We start from the raw sequence: 26093 nt of genomic DNA on the forward strand, positions 1-26093 counted from the left end.
ATATATGTATATCACATCTTTATCCATTTATCCATTGATGGACACTAGGTTGTTTCCACATGTTGGCCTTTGTAAATAATGCTGCAGTGAGCATGGGGCGGCAGATATCTTTTTGTGTTAATGTTTTGTTTCCTTCAGATAAATATGCAGAAGTGGAATTGCTAGACCACATTGTAGTTCTATTTTGAATTTTCTGAGGAACTTCCATATTTCCATAGTGGCTGTACTAATTTATGTTCCCACCAGCATTGCTTTTCTCCACATCCTTGCCAACACTTGTTATATCTTGTTTTTTTGATGATAGCTATTCTAACAGATGTGAGGTGATGTCTAATTGTGGTTTTGATATGCATTTCCCTGATGATTAGTGATGATGAGCACCTTTTCACATACCTGTTGGCCATCTGTATATCTTCTTTAGAAAAATATATATTCAAATCCTCTGCCCATTTTTTAATCAGATTTTTTGGTTTATTTTTGCTTGTTGATAGTTTTGTTTGTATTTGCTTTGCAATGGCTTTTTAGTTTGGTGGAGTCTCAGTTGTTCATTTTTGCTTTTGTTATCTTTGCTTTTGGTGCCAAATCCAAAAAATCATCACCACAACCCCATGTCAAGGAGCTTACCACCTATGTTTTCTTCTAAGAGTTTTATCATTTCAGGTCTTGCGCTCAAGTCTTTAATCCATTTTGAGTTGATTTTTGTGTATGGTGTAAGATATGGTCCAGTTTCATTTTTTGCATGGGGCTGTCCAGTTTTTCCAACATCATTTATTGAAGAGACTGTTCTTTCCCTCTTGTATGTTCTTGGCTCTTTTGTTGTAAATTAATTGACCACACATATATGCATGGGTTTGTTTCTGGACTCTCTATCTGTTCCATTGATCTATGTGCCTGTTTTTATGCCAGTACCATGCTGTCTTGATTACTATAGCTTTGTAATAAAGTTTGAAATCACAGCGTGTGATACCTCTAGCTTTGTTCTTTTTTCTCAAGGTTGCTTTAGCTCTTTGGGGTCTTTTGTGGTTCCACACAAATTTTAGGATTGATTTTTCTATTTCGGTGAAAAATGCCATTGGAATTTTGATAGGGATTGAATTGAATCTGTAGATGGCTTTGAGTAGTATGGACATTTTAACAATATTAATTCTTCCAAACATGAGCATGGAATGTATCAAATATATTTGAGTCAGGTTTTATGTATTTGTGTCTTCTTCAGTTTCTTTCATCAATGTCTTATAGTTTTTAGTGTGCAGGTCTTTCACCTCTTTGGTTAAATTGTTTCTAGATTTTTTTATTCTTTTTGATGACATTATAAATGGAATTTTTTCTTACTTTCTTTTAAAGTTAGTGTTAATAATTAATTTTGATTTACTAAAGTTATAAATCTAAAACCTAGCTGTTTCTTGACATAGAAACCAAACTTACGGTTCCCAAAGGGGAAACGGAGGGTGGGAGGATAAATTAGGAGTATGGGATTAACAGTTACAAACTACTATACATAAAATAGATAAGCAACAAAGATTTACTGTATAACACAGGGAACTATATTCAGTATCTTATAACAACCTATAATGGAAGATAATCTGAAAAAATATATATATGTAGCTGAATCACTTTGCTGTACACCTGAAACTAACACAATATTGTAAATCAACTATAGGTCAATAAAAAAAAAATAAACAACAGCAACAACAACAAAACCTAGTTGTTTCTTAAGCTAAAATCACCTTACAGGTGTTTCATTCATCAGTCTAACAAAATTTAACAAACACATAAACATAAAAGGGCCTTTGACTAATGTTTTACATATTTAAACACCATCAAGTTTTTAAAATGGAATTTGTATATTTAATAAATTTGAATCCTATTTTAAATAATCTGGCTTTTAGGGTGACAAACGATCCCATGTGCTTAAATAATTTTTGTAAATCTAATAAGTTCAACTTATTAATAAGGTGGAATCTTAAATTCTCTTAAATGTTCTAATATTGTATTTGTAAAATTTCAACTTTAACATTTCTAATCAGTTATTTCACTACACTTTTAAAAAATGAAATTAGAAGACCAGCCCCTTGTTGCAATAGACCACATTCTTTTATGTATTATAATTATCTTCTCAAAACAAAAGTTATAAACACTATAGATTTTGATTCTCACACACGTTTCTATATTAAATTCAAAATATTCACACAGCTGACGGATACCCCCTAAGCAAATAATTATATCATCTCATTTTTTTTGGGGGGGGGTTATTTTAAAATAGTATTCTGGTGGTCTCTTTTCAGTTTGCTAATATTATTTAGTTAGTTAGCTAATTGTAGTAAAAACTACATAACATTAAATTTGCCGTCTTAATCATTTTTAAGTGTACAGTTCAGTGGTGTTAAGTGTATTCACATTGTTTTACAACAGACCTCTAGAACTTTTTCATTTTTCAAAACTGAAACTCTATACCCATTAACACCTAATTTCCCCTCTCCCCTACCTTCAGCTCTTAGAGACCACATTTTTACTTCTACTTTATATTTCTAGGATTTTGACTACTTTAGATACTTTATATGAGTGGAATCATGGATTTATTTCACTTAGTGTAATGTCCTCAAGATTTATCCATGTTGTAGCCTGTGATAGGATTTCCTTTTTGTTTTAAGGCTACATAATATTCTTTTGTATTGTTTTCTGAAGTTTCTTAAATACCAGAAAACATGTTCTTTGATTAACTGCCTTGACCAAACATACTGAGCCCTTTATCTACTCTAGATGTTGTATCCTGTATTCCTTAGATTTAAGACATATGATTTAATAGTCCTAGTTTTCAAGTTAGATTACAACCCTCTACCCAGTTGGCTATACCAATTGATTGAATTTTGTGTATCTTTAGTCATTAAGATATATAAATGTATTTTTTGGCCTAACTTTAACTACCATGATAATTGCTACAATTATCTTTTCTTTTCATATAATTCTTATCTTTTATGACCACACATCTCTTGTAAATATTGGTATCTGGTTACATTTTGCAAATCTCATAGCTGTGTTTGAATGTGAAATCGCAACCTCTAAAGTCATCTTGTTCATCCTCTTCCACCTTGCCTTGGTGCTGATCCCATGTATTGTCTGAAGTCACAAGGGTGTCAGTTGTCTTGCTTTTCCTCCAGAGTATTAATTTCCTCCACAAGATCACCAATCTCCAGGCACTTCTCATCTTCCATCTTCTCAGCCCCCATACCCCAAGATTTCATATAGTTCTCTAATTTAGAATTTTGACCTTGTTCCCAAAATGAAAAGATGCATAACACAAATTGGCTTAAACATAGTGCTTTCCAGGATTATCTGTTAACATCTATTTCCTCCTCACTGTTTTGCCTGCCTCACTTATGTTTTCTTCCTTTCTTCTTTCTTTCCTTTCTGCATTCCCTCCTACCTACCTGCTTATTCTAATGTTTGACACTTAAAGATGCTCACTGCAGCCACTAAACTATCTTGTATCTCTTTGCACATGCAAAAGATTAATAAGACAAATTTAGTGGGGTTTCTGGGACAAAGAGTATGCATGTTGTAACAGTAAGATTAGGTTTGGCTATGAGTAAAACTCTGTTTCTTTCTCACATGAGTCCAGATGTTGGTAAACCAATAAGGAACCCAGGCAATTTCCACCTTTCTGCTCCACCACGTCTAGGGTGGAGCCTTCATCTTCATGTGCCATTATTGATCACCCCACATCAATCTAGGTCCCAAGCAATGGATGGAAGAGGCAGGAGAAAGAGGCAAATGACAATGCCAGCTGTTTCCTGAGGAGAGTTTCTAGAAGTGATCACATTCCATTTCTGCTTTGACTAGACCTTAGTCATATGACCTCACCAAGCTATAAGGGCATCTTTATTCTGGGTGGTCAGGGGCCCAGTAAAAATATATTTCTGTAGGAAGGGAATAATGGATATTGGGAGAAAGGAGAAATCTGAGTCACATTTTAAGACTTTTTGATACAAACTTCCAAATTGCTGTCTAGACAGGTTCTAATAACTTGCATGCCCACAAGGAGTATATGAGGGTGCCCACTTCCCCATATCCTCACCAACATTAGGCATTATTATTTCTTTCAACCTGTTGGGTGACAAAAATGGTACCTTGCTTTACTTTGCATTTCCTTAATTATTATGCTGTTCTCTTAAGAAATATATGTTTGTTAGTCACTTGTATTTTGGCTTCAAGGGGGATAAAGTGAGAGTGCTTTGTGTCTCAAGAGCCATAGAAATGCTGGGTAGAAACAACAGGTGTCAGTGGAGAGAGAAATGTGCTGATTTCCAGGCTGGTAAAAGAGATAGTTTGAGACTGAGACTTGAATAACAAATGCCATGGGCCAAGCCAGCAAAAGACCCAGGCCCTTCAGGGCCCCTTACCCTTACCACCATCTCTGGGATCCATTCTCTCCTAACCCCAAAGTCCACAGGTCCCTCTCTCCCAAGGCCTCAACTGTTTGTAGCTCTGGGAATGGCTTGGAGCCAGGGCAGCCCCTTGTCTTCTCCCACAGCCCCCACCATGAGCCCTGAGGAGAGAAGCATGATCCCTGCTACCATGGCAGCGAGGGGAGCTCTAGGGAGCCCTAGACAGTGATATGCAAACTCCCAGGTCTGCGGAAAGGAGCTGAGACCCAGACTCGTGATCTCCACAGTCCTGTACTTGAGGAGTATATAAGGATTTGAGGCTGCCCTAGGCATCCAAACCATTATTTACAACACTAGAACTTTAGGAAGATGTGTTTGGCCATACACACAACTGATTTCCAAACACATCTTTGGAACCTGACCTCTTAGCAAGTGGGAGTTGCCTGTAAATTTGGTTTCATGGGACTAGGAAAAGCTCACAGGACAACAGCAGAGTGGGAAGTTGGCAGCTATCCCTCTGTGGGAAGGATTGGCTAATCCTGAGATGAGGCTAGCAATACATTTTCCCTCCCATTTCCTTTACTGATGGCAGAGAAAGCAGATCACTGGAAGCAAGGATGCTTGCCGCAGAATCGTGAATGGACAAAGGGCATGGCCTGGGGTCCCTTCTCTGGTGCAGCTCCCATCCTTTTGCCCAGATGCCCAGTCTTCTGCTGCTGGATGCTGCTGCAGAGGAAAGGACTGTTGTGATGAATGTTTCCTTTGTGGTGGACTTGACTCTGTTACCCTGTTTTTGTTAGATTGTGGAGGTCAAATGCTAACTTCAAATTAAAGCTATAATGGGGGCATCCTGGGCAGTGTGGCTTACAGGGAAGACGCAGGAAGAGGTTTGGGGCCTGGGTCGCCACCCTGTTGCCTTGTAGGCCAGCCCTGATGGTAGAGGATCAGTTCCCATGGATGTGCCCTGGCTGTCTTTGGCAATCATTAAGAGAACTTTGGAACTGTAAATAAGAAGGCTTCACTCCCGCACACTGAACTGTATATGATTTCCTGTGTTTAGTAGAGAGGAGTGTGACAATTGATTACCATAGCACTGAATGAACATTCACAGCTGATTTTTAACTTGGCCACTTTTGTGAAAAAACTGAACTGGCTAGAACTCTGGTCAGTGTTTATATAAAAAATATTTCCTGCTGATGAACTTTACTCTTGTTTGAATGCCATGTTTCAATAAGCAATGGGTTTTAAACCCAAGTTTTGGGTTAAGGGCTTAAAGACATCTGCAGCTCACTTGCCCAGGACTATTTTCCTTCCAGAAGACTGAAATGCCACACAGGGGGCACGTTAGGGACACAGTTAGGCTATTTGCCACATAACTCATACGTTTCCACCTATTTCTTCCTTTTATATTGGAATATTATGTTGTATTAGACTGGAATTAACAAAGAGCTTCCCTTTTGGGAGAGAGGGTAACATTTCTTAGAAGCAGCTACCTCGAACATTGTGTTTGGAAGGATTTTGAGGCCATGTCTATGCTAAGAGAGAAAACAGAGTGACTCATTAATGATTTCTGTCATGGTCATTGGGTGGCCTGAGTGCCCCACATTTGCAATCCCTGTATTAGACTCTGTCTGGCATCCTATGACATTTTGGACCTCTTGAGTCATGGAGATATCAGTTGAGATTCCTGAATCATGCACCTGGTCATAGGCTTCTGTTATACCTAACTTCTCCATTTAACTGGGAAGTTATATGTACTATTCCTGTTCTTGTCTCCAGGCAGAATGCATTTCCTCTTTGTGGGCTGGAATATTTAGCAAGTTAACTCGGGATAATATTGTAGGCAATTTTATTTAGGGAGTGGAAAAAGGTTTTCAATGGCCACATTTTGCCTCAGTGTCAGCCATCGGAGGGTCCGATGGCGGGGGAATCGCAGGCTTGAGGAACTGGCCAAATGGTCAAGGCTTTTGGGAAGAGCTGCCCTGCAGGTACTTGTTTCTCCCACCTGGAGAGGATGGAGGGACACCTTTAATTCTTTATCCAGGCTTCATGTTATTTTGGTCTTTTGCTGCTGAAAAGTCTTGGGCTCAGATTTTTCAGGATGAGAAGAGCTAGAGTGCAGCCTTGTTTTGGGGGGCTATGAAGATTCAGTCTTTGGTAGAGGGCTGTTTTGCGGTGAGCTGGGCTTCTCTGGGGGATTCCTGGGAGCATGGTGAGAATTTAGGGGAGGAGGGGCAATCAGAGCCTTCTGCTCTGGATTTGTTTGAGTCTCACACTCACAAGTTTGTTTAGTAATAAAGTTGTGATCTTGTCAAATATTTCCAAACAACCTTAGTGTGTAGATTATTTTAAGCAGACCCTTTTGAGTATAGATAAAAGTGAGACAATCCTGTTAAGCTATCCAGAGAAACCATGAACTGACAGCAAAATCAGATGGTATTCCTAAGTACACCTACCCATGATGCCCTTTCTGCCACTGGCAGTGGATTTTTTCATGTTTCCATAGGGACCCTGTATTCTGTTGCCATGGACCCTGACTTGGTTCAGAGGAATGTACCAGTAAATACTGGGAAAGATTCTTTGTCAACATACTGCACCAGCAGAAATTCCAATTTTCCCACACATCTATTGGAATCTAATGTTTTCTGGTTTTGGTCGTTGGTGTCTGCTAGTAGTGAAGACTGGATATCTGATAATCAATGCAGGGAACCTTTTTTGCTTTATTGATTATAAATGCTTGCTCACTACTTAGGGTTTTATAGATAGAAATCATGAATTTAATAATGATAATGAAAACCACTATGAATTCAAGATAGCCTCCATCTAAACAGATGGAAATCTTGTCTGCTGCCTGCTTTTTCCTTAAGGAAGCCTGACTTTAGAGTCCCATGGAGACAGGGCCAAAGGGAAACAATGGAAAGCTTTACCTTATCTCTAGAAAATGAGTTTCTGCAATTTCAGTCTGTGTAGGACAGGTAGAATTTTTACAGTCCTAATAATGTATGCAGTCTCCTTACAGGGATAGATAATAGCTAATGTAGAAGCTCAGAACTGAGAAGCAATTGTTTATTGCACTGTGGTTCAAATATTGTTAGAGAAAACTAAAAGTAACTGAAAAATTACACTTTGATCTAAGTGACCAACCACAAAACATTAACAAGACCAGGTGATGACAGAACTTGCATTTTTTAGTCTGGGATAGCACTTTTACAGGTAATCCAGTGGTAAACCTAGTACATCCCTCCAACCACACACACAGATGCTAAGAGGAAAGGGAGACTGATGCACGGATACAGGCAATGCTCCATGGGCACTGTTCTTTTCTTAAGCTACAGTAATATCCCAAGTTCCAGATGTCGTTTTTTTCTTGATGAATAATTCTTAAAAAGATTTAAAGGAAATCATCTAGAGCTCCAAGAGAACTATCATATAGAAAAGCAGTCTTCTTAGCTAGGTCACAGAAGGCAGCATGATCTGAAGGTGGACCTCCCTGGCCAGCTGGGCTCACTGGAGGGGCAAAAGCTGTATGACAAGTCTAAAGATATGTCACCCAAACTGAGGTTTAAGCTTTAAAAACAACTGAGTTAATTTATTGAACTCAGCATGTAATTGAGGGACAGAAAAAGAAATGTGCTACCTCAAATGAAATCCATCTGTTGATCCAGGGAGGAGAATAGGTTTCCAGAAACTTGGACCCTGGGTATTATCTGTAGCTGCGTGCCCCAAGTGTGAACTACTGAGTACTCTTCTTGAAGAATTCACTGTTGCATTATCCAGTAAAATTGGGAAATGCCTTGTGCTGGATCCCCTTTATCAAAAATTCATATTTGACATGTAAATTTTTATTGAAGACTTTGGGAATAATTGGAGTAAATGCATGTCTCAAACTTATTTGGCCATAAAATTCCCTACCTCTCCACCCCTCTTTTCTATTTCTTCTAAGAACATGATGGAACAAATAGTCTCCAGAGTCTACTTATTTGGGAAACAATGCTGTAAGGCATTTGGTTTGCTTTTATATAACCTTAGGCTGATAATTATAAATATTTAACTTTATCAGAGACTCTTTGGATCTTTATTTTCTTGTTTCTTTTCCAGCTTTATGGAGATATTATTGACATATAACATTGCATAAGTTTAAGGTATACAATGTGATGATTTGATATACTTACATGTTGTAAAATGATTACCATGATAGGGTTAGTTAACACCTCCTCCATCTTACATAATTACCACTTCTTCTTCTGTGGTGAGAATATTTAAAATTTACTCTCTTAACAGCTTTCAAGTATTGATATATAATACAATATTGGTATCTGTAGTCACCCTGCTGTACATTAGATCCCAAGAACTTATTCATCGTACAACTGGAAGTTTGTGCCCTTGGATAAACATCTCCCCATTTCCCTCACCCCTGCCCCTTGACGCCCAGCCCTGGCAACCACCGGTCTACTCTCTGTTTCTATTAGTTCAGCTGTTCCAGATTCCACATATAAGTGATATCATACAGTATTTGTCTTTCTCTGTCTGACTTATTTCACTTAGAATAATGCCTTCACGGCCATCCATGTTGTCACAAGTGGCAGGATTTCCTTCTTTTTTATGGATGAATAATAGTTCATTGAATATGTGTGTGTGTATGTGTATGTATGTGTGTGTGTATATATATATATATATATATATATAATCGCACATTTTCTTTATCTACTCATCAGCCAAAGGACATTTGGATTATTTTCATATCTTGGCTATTATGAATGCTGCTGCAATAAACAGGGAAGTGCAGATATCCCTTTGAGACACTGATTTTATTTCCTTTGGATATGTACCCAGAAATAGGATTGTGGAATCATATGGTAGTCCAATTTTTGATCTTTTGAGTGGCCTCCATACTGTCTTCCATAGTGGCTATATCAATTTTCATTCCCACTAACAGTGCACAAGGGTTCCCTTTTCTCTATATCCTCACCAACAATTGTTATCTCTTGTTTTTGATGATTGCCATTCTAACAGGTGTGAGGTGAGGTGATATCTCATTGTGGTTTTGATTTGCATTTTTCTGATGATTGGTGATGACAAGCACCTTTTCATGTACCTGTTGGTGTGTGATCCTTTTATATATTGTTGAATTCAGTTTGCTAGTATTTTGTTGAGGATTTTTGTATCTCTATTCATCAGAGATATTGGCCTGTAATTTTTTTTTTTTTTGGTAGTGTCTTTGTCTGGTTTTGGCATCAGGGTAATTATGGCCTCATAGAATGAGTTTGGGAGTTTTAGCATAGTTTGAGAAGGATGAGTATTAACTCTTCTTTATATTTTTGGTAATGTTTTCATGTGAAACTGTCCAGTCCTGGACTTTTGTTTGTTGGAAGTTTTTTGGTTACTGATTCAAATTCACTGCTACTAATTGGTCTGCTCAGATTATCTACTTCTTGATTCAGTCTTGGAAGACTGTATATTTCTAGGAATGTTTCCATTTCTTCTAGGTTGTCCAATTAGTTGACATATAACTGTTTGTAGTATTCTCTTATGATTGTTTGCATTTCTGTGGTATCAGTTGTAATTTCTCCTTTCTCATTTTTTATTTTATTTATTTGGGTCCTCTCTCTCTCTTTCTTTTAATGAGGCTGACTAAAGGCTTATCAAATTTTTTAATCTTTTCAAAAAACCAGCTCTTGGCTTCACTGACTTTTTTCTATTATTTTGGGGACTATTTTATTTATTTCTGCTCTGATCTTTATTATTTCCTTTCTTCTGCTAACTTTGGGCTTTGTTTGTTCTTCTTTTTCTAATTTCTTAGTTAGGTTATTTATTTGAGATTGTTCTTATTTCTTGAGGTAGACCTGCATTGCTATAAACTTCCCTCTTAGAACTGCTGTTGCTGTGTCCCATAGATTTTGGAAAGTTGTGTTTTTATTTTCATTAGTCTCAAGGTATTTTCTGATTTCGTCTTTGATTTCTTCATTGATCCATTGGTTTTTTTTAGTAGCATGTTGTATGATGTCCATGTATTTGTGTTTTTTCCCATTTTTCTTCTTGTAATTGATTTCTAGTTTCATTTATGTTGTGGTTGGAAAAGGTGCTTGATATAATTTCTGTTCTAAATTTGTTGAGACTTCTTTTGTGACCTAGCATGTGATCTATCCTGGAGAATGTTCCATGTGCCCTTGAGAGAATGTGTATTCTGCTCTTTTTGGGTGGAATGTCCTGTAGCTATCTATTAAGTCCAACTAGCCTAGTATGTCATTAAGGCCACTATCTTCTTATTGATTTTCTGTCTGGATGTTCTTTCCATTGATGTGAGTGGGGTGTTAAAGTCCCCTAGTCCTCCCAAGTTGATTTGTACATATAAGTGATATTATATAATATTTGTCTCTGTCTGACTTACTTCACTTAGTATGATCATCTCTAGTTCCATCTATGTTGCCGCAAATGGCATTATTTTATTCTTTTTTATGGCTGAGTAATATTCTATTATATATGTATTCCACATCTTCTTTATCCATTCATCTGTCAATGGACATTTAAGTTGCTTCCATGTCTTGGCTATTGTAAATAGTGCTGCTGTGAACATTGGGTTGCATGTATCTTTTTGATTTAGAGTTTTCATCTTTGCTAGATATATGTCCAGGAGTGAGATTAGTAGATCATATGGTAACTCTATTTTTAGTTTTTTAAGGAACCTCCATACTGTTTTCCATAGTGGCTGCACTGTTTCCCACTAACAGTGTAGGAAGGTTCCCTTTTCTCCACACCCTCTCCAACATTTATTATTTGTAGACTTTTTGATGATGGCAATTCTGACCAGTGTGAGATAATACCTCATTGTAGTTTTGGTTTGCATTTCTCTAATAATTTGCAATGTTGAGCATCTTTTCATTGCACACATCTTTTGTATCCATTCATCTATTGGTGGACATTTGGCTTGTTTTCATATCTTAGCTAATGTGAATAATGCTGCAATAAACAAGGGAGTGTGTATATCTTGTTGACATTCTGTTCGTATCAGAATATTCTAAATTTGACTATATACTTACCTTTACCAGCATGTTGTGTATTTTCATATTTTTATGTTAATTAGCATCCTTTTATTTCAGCTTGAAGAACTTCTTTTAGCATTTCTTAAAGGCAGTTATGGTGGTGATGAAGTCCCTCAGCTTTTGTTTGTCTGGAAGAGTTTTTATTTCTCCTGCATTTTGAAGGGCAACTTCACTGGATAGAGTGTTCTTGCTTGGCAGTTGTTGCCTTTCGAAACTTTAAATACATCATTCCATTATCTCCAGGCCTCTAAGGTTTCTGCTGAGAAATCTGCCCATAGTTTTATGAGGGCTCCCTTGTAAGTCACAAGCTTCTTTTCTCCTGCTGCTTTTAAGATTCTCTCTTTGTCTTCAATTTTTGACAACCTTATTATAGTGTGTCTTAGAGAAGATCTCTTTAAGTTAAATTTGTTTGGTGACTTATGAGGGTCATGTACTTAAATATCCAAATCTCTCTCACATTTGGGAAGTTCTCAGCCATTATTTATTTAAATAAGCTTTCTGCCTCCTTTTCCCTCTCTTTTCTTTCACGACTTGCTGTTGACTTCCTTTATGGTACCCCATAGTTTATATATGCTTTCTTCACTCTTTTTTATTCTCTTTTTCTTTGTTCTCCTCTGACAGGATAATATTAAAATATCTGTCTTCCTCTTCACAGATTCTTTTTTCTGTTTGATAAATTCTTCTGTTGATGCTCTTTATTGCATTTTTCATTTCATTCATTATATTCTTCAGATCCAGAATTTGTTTGGTTCTTTTTTATGATTTCTATCTCTTTGTTAAAATTCTTTTATTGTCTGTGTATTATATTCCTGATCTTATTGAATTGTCCTTCTGCATTTTCTTGTAGCTTATTGAAATTCCTTTTAAAAAAAGCTATTTTGAATGCTTTATTGGGTAAATCGCAGATCTCCATGTCTTTGATGTTGGTTACTGGAGGATTATTGTGCTCCTTTGGTGGTGTCATGTTTCCTTGATATTTAATGTTCCTTGAATTCTTTCATTTCTGTTTCCACATTTTCAGTAGCAGTCACCTCCTCAGTCTTTACTGACTGACTTTGGCAGATAAAATATCTTCTGTCAGCTCTGCTAGGGATTCTGAGGCTTTTTCAGACCTTCTATTGATATGCCTGCTCCATGCTTCTTGCTCCCTCTCGTATGAGAATTCTCAAACTTGTATGCCTTCTCTACATCCTGCAGTGCACCAGGCCAGGTACTAACAGCCTGCCTTTTACCTTCCCAAGGGCAGAGCTAAAACTCAAGTTGGTGGTCTCTCCCTGGTCTGCAGATTGGGACCAGCTTTCTTCATGTGTTCAGTAGCAATTTGCCAAAGCTCATTCTCACCACTGTTGGGAGCATGCACAGAAAGCTGGACAAAAAGTAGGGGGTGGTGTTGAGTGAGGTACACTGAGCACTGGGAATGCCCACGGCCAGTTGGGGGTATCCACAGGCTAGACATCCCCTCTGGCTCATGGGTGGGCTCATGGGTGTGACACAGGTAGTAGGATCCACATTCCTTTAATGCCCTCTGAGATTTCTATATGTTTCTCTCCCAGACTCTTCCCTCCCCCCGAGTCACGCAGCTCACGACTCCATACCGTGGATGTGGAGAGGGAGAAACAGGCCTCTTTGGCAAAGTCCTACACAGCTGGGGAAGCTGTTCACTCACTCACATGCACTAGCTTTCCCCCACATGAGAAATCACAGGCCGAGAAGGACTTTCTCGGCACGAGCTATGCTGCCTTGGTAGGAGGGGTAATGTGTATAAAGTCTAACTGTTCCTCTTACCTTCTCCAGTGTGTACAAACTTGTATTTTTTTGCTCCGGTGACATGCTGGAGCTTCTCTGCTGGAAACCTGTACTTCTACAAAGGCTCTCTCATCCATGGGTGATTGTCTAAGACATTGTTCTCCAGGGGCTTCTGGGCCATGGCCATGATAGACTGGAGACAGTTCACGGGCCACTCAGTGTCCACAGCTGGGACTGAGATCTGTATGCCTATTACCTGATGCACAGGTGGGTGAGGCTGCTTCTGGGTCCCTTAGTGTATAGTGCCGGATTCCATAGCTCCCACAAAGGCACTTTTATCTATGGGTGAGTGCTGAATTATTGTTCTCGAGGAGGGATACCGTGATAGATATGTCAGGCATGTTGGCTGTGTCACTCTGTAATTTCTTCTAAGGACAGTGATGTCTGTTTTAACAACTGAAAAAAGGGAAATATTTAGTTCAGTCATGGCACTTCCTTTAGTTCAGGGCACTTCCTTCCCTTCACCATTGCATAGATGATGTACCTGTTTACTATCTACATCAATTGGTACAGCATTGGCTGGGCCTCTCCTCCAAGTATTGAGCTATTAGTAACAGCTATTTCTTGGAAAACAGATGTTTACCAGAAGTGATGTCAATGAGTCAATGCATATGAAGCAGATCTTGATATTAAATTCAAAATAGCTGTATAAGTGATTGGCAGCGGTTACGGGGCTAAATACCAAAATTAAGAGAAAAGGACAGTTATGTGTAAAATGTGATCTGTCAAAGAACTTAAAAGCTTTTTATTCTGAACATTTCAGGACCTTCACTGATTTTTTATAAAGCAGGCCAATAGTCTTTGCTGGAGGTGGCAAACTAGCAGGCTGGATGATTTGCTACATAATCATGTTTTGTTTGGTCTACGTAGTATTTACATGTAAAGAACTTTTAACATAAAACCTAGGACTTTCATCTTCCACAGAAAAATCAGCATATTGGTAACACTGGCTTGACATTCTTATGTGGCAATAGACAGGAGATACTGAAGGGGAGCCTACCCTTTTATTTATTTATTTTTAATTAAGGTGTAATTGACATATAATATTACATGAGTTTCAGGGGTACTGCATAATGATTCAGTAATGCATAATGATTTGTACATACTGTGAAATGGTCACCACAGTAAGTCTAGTTAACGCTTGTCACCATACATAGTTACAAAATGTTTTTTTCTTGTGATGAGGACTTTTATGATCTATTCTCTTAGCAACTTTCAAATATGCAATACAGGATTATTAACTATAGTCACCATCCTGTACATTACATTCCCATGACTTATTTATTTTATAACTGGAAGTTTGTACCTTTGACACCCTGGAGCTGCCCTTTTTAGATGAGCACATGCTCTCTGAGTTTCCCAGACCTTACCTGACCAACTTACTCTTCTCATTGATCCCCACTTGCTCCTGCAGGCATTTGAGTTTGTGTTCCCTGGTTTTTATGAGGCATTCTAGTAGCAAAGTTTCTGCTGCCAGCCTTCTCTCAGATGTTTGATCCTCCCCTTTTTGAAGAAATTCTGCCACTTAATTTATACATTTGGTTTAAGGCTTTCACACTGAAATGCCAATGTCCCTGACGAAGGAAATAACCCCCTTAGCTGTTATAACTAGCTGTTGATTCTTCGGTATGAGGACTCTGTTTACTCTCAAGCTAGTGTAGACAGGGAAGGAGAGCAGAAAGAACATTAGGGCACCAGAATCCAAAAGGAAATGTCCAGGGACCACCACCTAGGAGGGAGGAGGGGCGGGTATACTGAATGGGAAAAGTGGTAACTATGATTGTCACTGCCCTCTTCACTTTCCCTAGGACTGGCCTTTATTATTAACATGCGATTCAGACGTACTGGATAGCTGGAAGCAAAGTGTCTAGAAACAAGTATCAGCAAGATGAAATAGGGCAGATGAGGAAATGCCATGGGGTACAAAACATGCTGTGGGAAAGAATATTTGTCAAAGAATTCCATGGCTCCATAGAGAGTGGTCGGGCCAAGAGGAATGCCAGTCAAAAAACAGAAGAGCCTGGTATGGCACTTCCTGTAGAACTGCCATGCTTTCCTAGTGACATAAACATGACAGGACAGGGAGGGAAATAATTTGTCGCAAATGAAGGTACCTTCCTTCTGGTTTCTTCTCTAAACTGTCTGCTGATGATTTTGAGATCCTTCTCAAATTGAATCAGTTTGCAGTCGTATCAACAGACCAGTTGTAGGCTGAGTTGTTAGGAATTTGTGCTTAGGAAAATTAGAGTTTATTCCAGCACTCCTTAACTTTTTGAAACTGTGGTCTATTAGGATCATGTTACTAATGTTACTTAAATCTGATTTAACTTAAAGAGACACAATGTCGGAGTTGTGGCCAGAATAGATAATGCCTGTGTATGTGTGGAATTAAGCTGAAAACTCTTTCCATTTTTAAATGAATGAATAGGATTATGTGCTCCACAGTTGGTATTACAATCCCTTGTGTGGAATCCATTACAATAGTCAATTTCAACACAAACGTTTTTTTTCCTGTGTATGTCATTTATTTTGTAGAGGAAAAGCTCAGTGTAGAACTTTGCATTGTGCGTTTGTAGTATTAGCATTTCCCCAAGTAAATGTCTTGGGAGGCTCTAAAGCCAATATCTTCATAAACATTTGGAGAGCCCACCCACCAATGACCAGACTCTTACTGAAATTGCAAAGTGTGTTCAGTGTTTTAGTGTTAGCTCAGATTTTTTTTAATATGTCTTATTTGTATAGAGAGAGGTCTCTGACCCTTGGTGGAAGTTCTCACATTCTACCTTTCTTTTTTTAAAATAACTTTACAGAGGTAAAATTGACATAAAATATACTGCACAGATTTAAGTGTACAATTTGATAGGTACTGACATATGTCTACAACAATGAAATCATCATGTCAATCATGATAGTGAACTTGTTCATCACATACAGATATTTGCTCACATCCCTTTGTAATTCCTCCCAGCCATTCCTACCTGCATCCCTCACCCCCTGGTAACCACTGATCTGCTTTCAGTAACTTCAGGTTAGTTTGCATTTGCTAGAGCTTTATACAAATGGAATCACAGTGTGTTCTCTTTTATGTCTGGTCTCTTTCACTCAGCATAATCACTTTTGGATTCATCCATATTGTCACGCGTATCATTGATTCGTTCCTTTTTATGGCTGAGTAGTATTCTGTTGTGTAGATATACCATAACTTATTTATTCTTTCATCTGTTTATGGACACTTGTATTATTTCCAGATTTTGGCAGCTACAAATAAAGCTGCTCTGAGAACTTGTGTACAAGTCTTTGTATGGACTTATGCTTTTATTTCTTTTGGGTAATACCTAGGAGTGGGATAGCTGAATCATTTGGTACTTGTACATAGTGTTTAGAGATGCTTTATTTGTAATAGCCCAACACTGGAAGTAATCCAAATGTCCATAAACAATTTAAGAAACTGACAAAATTTTCCACAGTAGTCGTCCACTAGCAATGTACGAGAGTTCCAGTTCCTCTAATCCTCGCCAATACTTGGTACAGTCAGTCTTTAATTTCAGTCATTTGAATAGATATGTAATATTTTCTTAGTTTTAATTCAATTCACAGTGACTAATACTGTTAGTCACTAAAAACAGTCACATACTGTTCTAGTGACTAATGATATTGAGCATCTTTTCATGAGCTTATGTACCATTAGTACATCTTCTTTGGTGAAGTGTGCAAATCTTTTGCCTATTTATTTATTTGTAATTGAGCTGTTTATCTTCTTATTTAGTATTTTTGTATATTCTGAATACAAGTTCTTTATCAGCTAATTTTTTTTATAAATATTTCTTCCATTCTGTGACTTATCTTTTCATTCTCTTAAGGGTATTTTTTGAATAGCAGAAGTTTTTAATTTTGATGGATAAATTTATTAATTTGTTCTTTTGCAAGTTGTGTTTTTTGGTGGCATATCTAAGAAATCTTTGCCCAGCTCAAGGTCACAAAGGTTTTCTCCTATGTTTTTTTCTAGAGGTTGTATACTTTTAGGTTTTATGTTTAGGTTTATGATTCGTTTTGAGTTAATATTTGTATATGGTGCAAAATTATATATCTATATTTATTTATTTGCCTATGGATATCCAAATTTTCCAGCATTGTTGAAAAGACTGTTCTTTCTTCACTGAATTGCCTTTGTGCCTCTATCAAAGTATAATTGTCCATACATGTTTGGATTTATTTCTGGACTCTCTATTCCATTCCATTGATCTATTTGTCTATATTTACATCAATATCACACTGTCCTGATTACTGTAGTTTTTAAGCCTTTAAATCAAGTAGTATTAGCCTTTATCTTTTTCAAAGTTATTTTGGCTATTGTAGGTACTTTGTATTTACATATGAATTTTAAAATCTGCTTGTCAATTTCAACCAAAGAAGCTGCTGAGATTTGGACTGGTATTGCATTGAATCTGTTGATCTATTTGGGAGAAAACTGCTCTTAACAATAGTGAGTCATCTGATTCATAAATAATGTCTCTCTCTCTAGAATATCCCATATATTCTGCTGTTGTTGGGTGGAGTGTTCTGTAAATGTCAAATGGGTCACTTTCATTGATAGTTTTGTTTAATTCTTTAATTTCTCTCAGCAATGTTGCTAGTTCTTAGCGTATAGGTCTTTCACATCTGTAGTCAGATTTATCCCTAAGTTTTTCACATTTTTGGTGTTATTATGAATGACTTAAAATTTCAATTGTTGGGCTTCCCTGGTGGCGCAGTGGTTGAGAGTCCACCTGCCGATGCAGGGGACACGGGTTCATGCCCCGGTCCGGGAAGATCCCACATGCCGTGGAGTGGCTGGGCCTGTGAGCCATGGCTGCTGAGCCTGCACGTCTGGAGCCTGTGCTCTGCAACGGGAGAGGCCACAACAGTGAGAGGCCTGGGTACCGCAAAAAAAAAAAAAAAAAAAAATTTCAATTGCTGATTGTTTCTTGCCAGTATATAGAGGTATAATTAAGTTATTTGTATTGGTTTTTATCTGCAAACTTGTTAAACTCTCATTATTTTAGTAGCTTTTTTTGTAGATTTCCATCAGACTGTCTATACATATATTTCAATAATCTATAACTAAAGGCAATTTTACTTCTTCCTACCCAATCTGGATGTCTTTTACTTCTTTTTTCTTGCATTATTACCTTGCTAGAACCTTCAGTACAATGCTGAGTAGAAATTATAAGAGTAGACATCCTTGTCTTGTTCCTAATCTAGGGGGTCAAGAGAATTTTTTTCAGGAATGGATGTTGGATTTTGCCAAGTGCCTTTTGGACATTTTTTGAGATAATTATTTTCTGCTATTATATATATATATTTTTCAATTTAGGAACTGACTCACCAGAAAGATCTTCCAAAGGGGCAGTGTATGTTAGGAATCATGTTTGGCTGTGATAAGTAGATATCTGAAACATATATAGAGGAATTTTTAATTTTTATGTAATGAAAAGTCTGGAAGTGAGTGGTTTATGGCATTTATTCATCCATGCAAGAAATTCAGATCAAAGTGTTCCATGATTCCCTGGGCCCTTCCCTCAGATCTTCAGATTCAGCCTTTTTGTCTACACACCTGTCATCAGGAAGAAGAAGGAGATGAGGGATTGCTCTTACCATTGATCTCTCCCCCTATACTGTTTCCACATGGACACATCAATCCAGAAAGAGGGATGGAAATGTGGTTTCTTGCTGGTCACACCGTTGTCCCTGGTGAAAGTGGCATTCTGTTAATAAAGGTGGAAGGAAGACTAGACATTAGGTATACAATTAGAGATGTCTGCCAGAGACGCTGCTGGTAATCACTCTTTGTACTTGTCCTTCACATGCATGAAAGCTCCATCAAGAATGGAAGGAAAGGAATTTTAGATGTGGATTTTTAAAAATACATTTGCCAAGTGCAACTATCTAGACTTCCAGTGTTTTCTCACTCTCCATGACTGATCAGCAGTCTATGCACATCACATATATGGACCACTGGTGGCTGTGGGGTGAGAGCCCCTGACCCTATGCAGTGGGTTTTGTAACCTTGGGGATGGGATGAAAAGAGGATGGAGTATGAGGCAGCTGCTTTTGGCACCTCTTTCCTGCAGCTTTATTACAAAGGTGTCTACTTCCTCAGCTCAGATGTTCTTTCTTTCCTGAGACCCTTCTTGATCTCACTCTAGTTGGAATCAATTGCTCCCTTTCCTCAGCTGCCACGGTATTCTTATGATTACTTTTTGAGATGTAATTCACATACCATAAAATTCAACTATTTAATGTGTATAATTCAGTGGGGTTTTTAAAGCATATTTACAGAGTTGTACAATCAGCACACAGTCAACTTTATAGTATTTTTATTTCCTCAATAAAGCCCTGTATCCATTAGCCATCACCCCACATTCACCCTCAGTCCCTCCCAGCCCTAGACAACCACTAATACACTTTCTGTCTCTATAGTTTTGCCTATTTAGACTTTTCATATAAATGGAATTGTTGAATATGGTTCAGAGTATTTGTTAATAATTCTGTATTACATCTGCATTCTGCTCTGCAGTTAGGTTTTGTGGAGCCTATATTTGACCTCCTCTGCAGACTAAGAGTTCCCAGTCTGCCATCTTTGTATCCATAGTAGTGCCTAGTAATGTGCCTGCTACCTCAGTAAATATTAAATTGAAGGAAAAGGGAATTCTCTTCCTTTTTATAAACAAACACAATAAGGTAGGCTACAATGTAATGTCTGCAAATATGAAAACAAAATGATTCCTGTCTGTAGTGAATACTGCAGTAGCAATTAGATTTTTGTAAAGACTTTGCATGTAATTGGCCTCAAACAAAAGTATGTAGTGGTTAAAGTTTATCTTAGGAGTCAACTCTCTGCTTTCTTTCTCTTCCTCATTTGAATCTTCTAACTCCCGACTCGCGGTTGTCTCGTACACCTGCCCTAATATCTGACCCAGCACAGCTACTACCATCCTCTTCCCTCCTGCCTCCCCACTGCCTTCAAAACTCATCAGAAGTTTTGGTCCACTGGGATTCAGGCACCTGGGTTCACTCCTACTTCTGCCTCTAATGCCAGCTTCAAATATTGGGAAAATCATTCCATTTTCCCAGTCCTCATTTTCTTGCCTGAAAAATGTGGAAATGACGTTCAGTAAAGGCACCTTTAACTCTAAAAATCTATGTTCCTCTGTAGCAACTCCGAATAAAAAAATGAGCCAAAATAAGATTTGTCGCTTATGCTCTTTATTCATGACATCAAAATAAAAGACACTTCTGGGGAAAGATGGATTAGGTGGAAGGTGTGTGTTTCTATTGGACAGTTATTTTCAAGAGATACTTTGATCATGGAAACATTTTTCAAATTAACTTAAATGCATTGATTATAATATATCCTCTAGGACACAGGTAGGTACTGTGTTTAGAGATACAATTGGTTTAAAGGAGTCTTTAGTCTGCCCACTCTTACTTTCACCTTTCTGCCATACTCTAGGTGTAAATCCAAAGGGAAATGTATATGGCAGAAGAGAAAACTATTGAGTACAGTTAGTAGCTCTCAGTATTAAAGGCAAATATTTACAAGTGAAAGAGGAATGAGATCCATGTCACTGGTAATGGGATTTAAATGGATTTAGGAGTTAAGGCTGAAATAGGAGCCTAATTAGAGAAGATTCGAGGGTCATCGGGTCAGTCCTCACCTGTCCATCAGGCAGACAGGCTGTCCACAGCTTTCAATTCATAGTTGTGGCATGTTCTTCTCATCAGTGTCTCTTGCCCCCCAGTTCTTGAGGGAGAAGATGCCTTGACTGCTCTTTGCAACTTGATGTGTCTGCAGCGGTGTACCGAGTATGGTCCACATATTCAGCTTACATCTGGTCTCTGTAAAAGATTACTGAAAACTCAGAATGTGATATTAATGATTTTCTTAAAGAGAGATGTGAAAAAGAATCATATTGGATAGATTGTCTTTGCTAGCATTTTCCTGATTTTAATTGCCCTTTTAAAAATAAGAATAGTATAGGGAATAAAATGACAGTTTCCGTGGATGAGAAAGCCATACTTAGGATAGTTCTTTTGTGCTTGTCCTTGAAATCTAAGCTATTGAACATTTGCTACAGGAGACCTCTGTTCCCTTTCTCGTTTCCAGCTGACTTTGGAATTTTCTATATGACAAATTCATATCTTTAACCCACCTTGGGTTCTCACGTGGAGTTTGTTAGTCATAAAACTCAGCACCCAGAGTAGGTGGCATTTGAGGCTAAAAGAGGAAAGATGAAGCTAGGGTAGGAATCTAGCTCAGTCAGTTTCCTAGAGGCAGGCTCTGTATTTGTCACCACATATGCCATGGTTAGTGTTACTGCAATTTGGAGAGTTGGGACATCAGAGAACGCAGAGTTTTCTAGCTTGCTCTCTTCTCCTCTGTTGTCTCTCTTTGCTCCCACTGGTCTTGTGGGTGCTTGGTGAGAGCTGCTGCTGAATGTGGAGAGTCCCAAGCTGCGGGATAGCGCATGGAACAGAGATGGCACTTGTGTGACAGTCTAATGTCATGTGGAGATTCTGCAGCACGGCAGGAGAATTTTGTGTTCTTTCCTTTGAGAATCCGTACCAATAATATTTTCCATTACTTAGATCATTATTTGACTTTAGGCTTCAATGCTTCAAGTTGATTCCTTTGACTCTAGCTTTAATTAAGAAAAAAAATCATTAGGAAAGCAGATTGTCCCTTCCAATTCGTAATTAACTTACAGACTAATTTGTTTTCTGCTATCTATTTACGTTTTGCTTCAGACTTTAGCCAAATGTTATTATTTCAAGGTTTTCGTAGAAATAATCTAGATTTTAAAATTACCATGATAGGATTTTTTTCCATCTATTACAGTTGACTGGACTTCTTGGTGTTTATTTCATAAAACACAAAGTTCATATCATCAGGAATCAAGCATGAGAGTATTCGTATGATTATTCAGGAATCTCAAAGCATTTTGAAGCAGATCTCCTTTGATTTTTACATATAGAAATTCACTTAATATCCTTTTTTGTAATCAACAAAACAAGAGTAACAAAAAACAATCAATTGGTATCCAAGCATAAGCAATTCTGATTCCTAATCTTCTGGGACCCAGGTTTAGCTTATCATGCATTTCTTTACCCATTTTAGTAAAGGCCATCTTGATATTGGAGGAAAGGTTCTAGACCTGTTTACTCTGTCTTACCTTTCTTTCTGGTTGATTCAGGTGGGTACAGTGGAAATCTTTTGGGGTTACTCAGGGGCTAAGAGCCAACACAACTACAACTAAAACCACAGTTTAATCTGCATTCTGTGTAGTGACTGTGCATATGAAGGAAGCATTTTAGGGGAGAGAAAGATGTGTAGTAAAAGAAGGTGAAAAGGAAGATAAGGAGTGAGAAAATGAAAGCAGACAGAAAAAAAGGGAAGAGCAAACTGAGACCTTCCCATGGAACACCCCCCAAAACCTTCCTCTCCTGGCCACCCGCTGTTTGTAGATAGGAAACCCCAGGTAGCTGTCATCCAATCCAGTGTCCTGGAAACCCAGAGATTTTCCAAGTTTCAAATAGTGGAACTGATTTTTCTGTCAAATGAAATTATGTGTAGATGCCTAAGATATAAAGACAAAGTAGTGTTTTATTAATATAGATATACCTTATAAGTTAACATTTATAACATTTTCTTAGTGTAAAATTCATGGGTGAGACCAACAAGAGTATTTTAAATAAACACAAAAATTTGAAATTTGAGGATATGAATGATACTTCTTTTCATCAACCATCATATCCAATTTCTGTGTTTTCTTTTCTTTTTTTTTTTTTTTTTTTTTTTTTTTTTGTGGTACGCAGGCCTCTTACTGCTGTGGCCTCTCCCGTTGAGGAGCACAGGCTCCGGACGTGCAGGCCCAGCGGCCATGGCTCATGGGCCCAGCCGCTCCACGGCATGTGGGATCCTCCCGGACCGGGGCATGAACCCGCGTCCCCTGCATCGGCAGGCAGACTCTCAACCACTGCGCCACCAGGGAAGCCCTCTGTGTTTTCTTTTAGATGCACACTATCAGAAAACTCTGGTTTCATATTAAAGAGATCTAGTATCTGATTTTTAAAACTTCTCAAAATATACAAACAGAATTTTAAATAGTTTTAGTATCTTGATGCAGGATAAATTGGGAATTTGATGTCTGAAGGCTGATCACTAACAGTATGTTGCAAGCATAGATGCCATCAGTACATAAGACAAGTTAGACCAAGCACGGTCAAATTTACATATTTACAATGGGTGCCAGCACTCTCTGTAAGATGGGGGTGTCCTGGCTACCATAAAACAGTGTGATACAGCGTCCAGAACATGCCCTACACAATTAGAACTGGGCCTTCTGCGGCATTTAGTTGAACCTTGCATACTCTAGTTATGTTATTTTGCTGCCTTATACATGTATAGCTAAATTTTAAGAAATAACAGTACAGAGCTATGGCCTTTTGAATGAATGACCCATCTGCAATATCAAACATGCATAGAAATGGCTGGAGGCACTGAACCCTGAGATTAGCACATGTTGACTTAACCTGGCAGCAGAAGTCAACATGTTGTAGGGCAGTGTGTTCATATGTTACAGGCAGATTTTGCTACTCATTATAATTAAATACGTAATTGTATCAAGTATTATGAGGTTGCTAAGCATCTCCTTGGAGCTCTAGTGTCAAAATCTCTAGCTCATCTGGCCTGATACCCCTCACCAAATTACCTGGATGCTAAAGAATTATTCTAGTAATAGGACATAAACGTGTATTTCCTGAAATTTTGGTCACTTCATTTTGTTGTAGTGTCCTCATCAGGTGACCTACCTGATAGTTTCTTTCTTATAACAAATTTATGTCTTTCATTAGAATATTCCCAGCTAATTCTCAGAATAAAGTCCTGACACCTTAGTTTGGTTTTCAAAGTGTCTCTCTCTTTCCAAAGCTATTGCTCCAAACACTGCACCCAAACAGATCTTCTCATTTCCATTTGTTTTTCTTTCTGCTGCTTGCTTTTGCTTTCTCTTCATCTAAAATGCCTTTCATTTATATCTCTTCATGTCGAAATCTTTTTGATAAAAACCTTAGAAGTGATTATCACTTTTGGTCCAGCAATATATATATTACATACGTATATCCTATACTATATATACATATATATATATACACAACATATATAAATATATATACACAACATATATAAATATATATACACAATATAGACTTACACACAGTATATAAATCACACAAAAGAATATTTAATGGCATAGAAAGATTTTTTTCTCATTAAGTGGGAAGGCAAATTGAAAAATATTATGATTCTCTTTTTTTTTTTCCTTAAGAGAGAGGTTTATTTTGCTTATTGGTATTTTATGTTTGGTCAGTAGACCTGTTTTACTTTTGTAAAAAGTAAAATTAATAAAACTTACCTCTAAAGCATAGGATACCTTATCCCATCCTTAAATGAAATTCTGGAACATCTGAAATCCAAACTCTTCCAAGTTGTTCTCACAATTACTCATATATCCAGGTATTTTAAAGAAGATTTAACCAACCTGAGTGGCACTAATGTTGAGGATAACGCTGATGTGCAACACAGCATATTTCTGATCCGTTTCTATCTGCCCACTGAGCTTTCCTTTGGAAATCATCAGACTAATTATCCACTCATGTTTGCAATGATACCCCTTATTTTCATGGGTTGGGTCACACCAGTGATATTCACTAACAAAAGAGGAATTGAGATTTACTATTTCCTGAAGACCTGGGTGACATTTTTTCGAATATTCTCCTCAACAGAAAAAGGGCATCTAAGTCGGCTGTGTCATGGTTGTGAATAACATGTGCACAAAGAAACTTGACTATTGTTTCCAGTGAAGGTATTATGTAAAGGGAATACCTTTCAGACTACTCTTGTCGCCCTGGAGTCCTGAGATCTTGCTTTGTGGTTTGTTTGTGCATGCATATACGGCCTCCTGAAACAAAGAGGATATATTTGGTAGTCACTGATAATTTTTTTAAAAAGTGGATTAGGCAATTTTCCTTGAAACTTCTTTGCTAATTTAGCATGAAGTAGAATTATATAGTAGAAATGAAGGAATTTATTTGGAGGTATCAAAATAAGAAGGGGAATTGTTTGGTTACACAGAGGACTGTAAGAGGGCTGAGGAACGGATTGAAGAAAATTATCAAGCATGCGTGTTGTTTTTAAGTGATACTTGAGACTGAGATGTGAAACAGCTGTGTTGTTGGGGTTTTTTTCTTGTGCCAACTTTCCTTATTTGATTGATTTTTCTCTCTGACAGCCCATTGTGCTGATAAATGTGTCCATGGTCGCTGCATTGCTCCAAACACCTGTCAGTGTGAGCCTGGCTGGGGTGGGACCAACTGCTCCAGTGGTAAGTTTCCACCTGCTGTTGTCTGTCTCCGGATGTTTTTGCTGTATGGGCCTCTTGTCTGCAGATTACATGAGCCACAGGTTTCCCTCTTCATCCCAATGCAAAATGTGGTGTAGATTCCCAGTCCAACTCACGAATACTGTTTCTTTTAAATCTCTACATGTATTATACACAGAACTGTTATGAATAGAGTATAAAGAAAGGTACTTGGAAAGAAGATTTCAATCATCTGATTCTGGTACTTCTGTGAATATCAATGCATTTTTCAGGGTACGGTCCAGAAGTTAGATTCCTTAACTCAGTAAGGCAGTTGTGGTAACACAGCTACTGTATTCCTGCGTCTGTTTTTACTTGTTCGTTTATCTAATATATTTTCTTGGTGATGAAAACTTACCACTTGTTGGTTCTAAGGCAGAAGTAAAATTGATATTTTCAATGCT

General features: G+C 37.8%; 1 protein-coding gene across 2 annotated transcripts in view; it reads left to right on the plus strand.

Moving 5' to 3' along the window:
• MEGF10 (multiple EGF like domains 10) overlaps nucleotides 1-26093 on the plus strand; it is a 260577-nt gene that overhangs the window by 150022 nt on the left and 84462 nt on the right. For both annotated transcript variants that reach the window (XM_082651796.1, XM_082651797.1), the window contains one exon: nucleotides 25561-25653. In XM_082651796.1, the coding sequence (XP_082507922.1) occupies nucleotides 25561-25653 (93 nt within the window). The remainder of the gene's footprint in view (nucleotides 1-25560; nucleotides 25654-26093) is intronic.

Source organism: Grampus griseus, assembly GCF_964374135.1.
Source record: "Grampus griseus genome assembly, chromosome: 3".
NCBI lineage: Eukaryota > Metazoa > Chordata > Mammalia > Artiodactyla > Delphinidae > Grampus > Grampus griseus.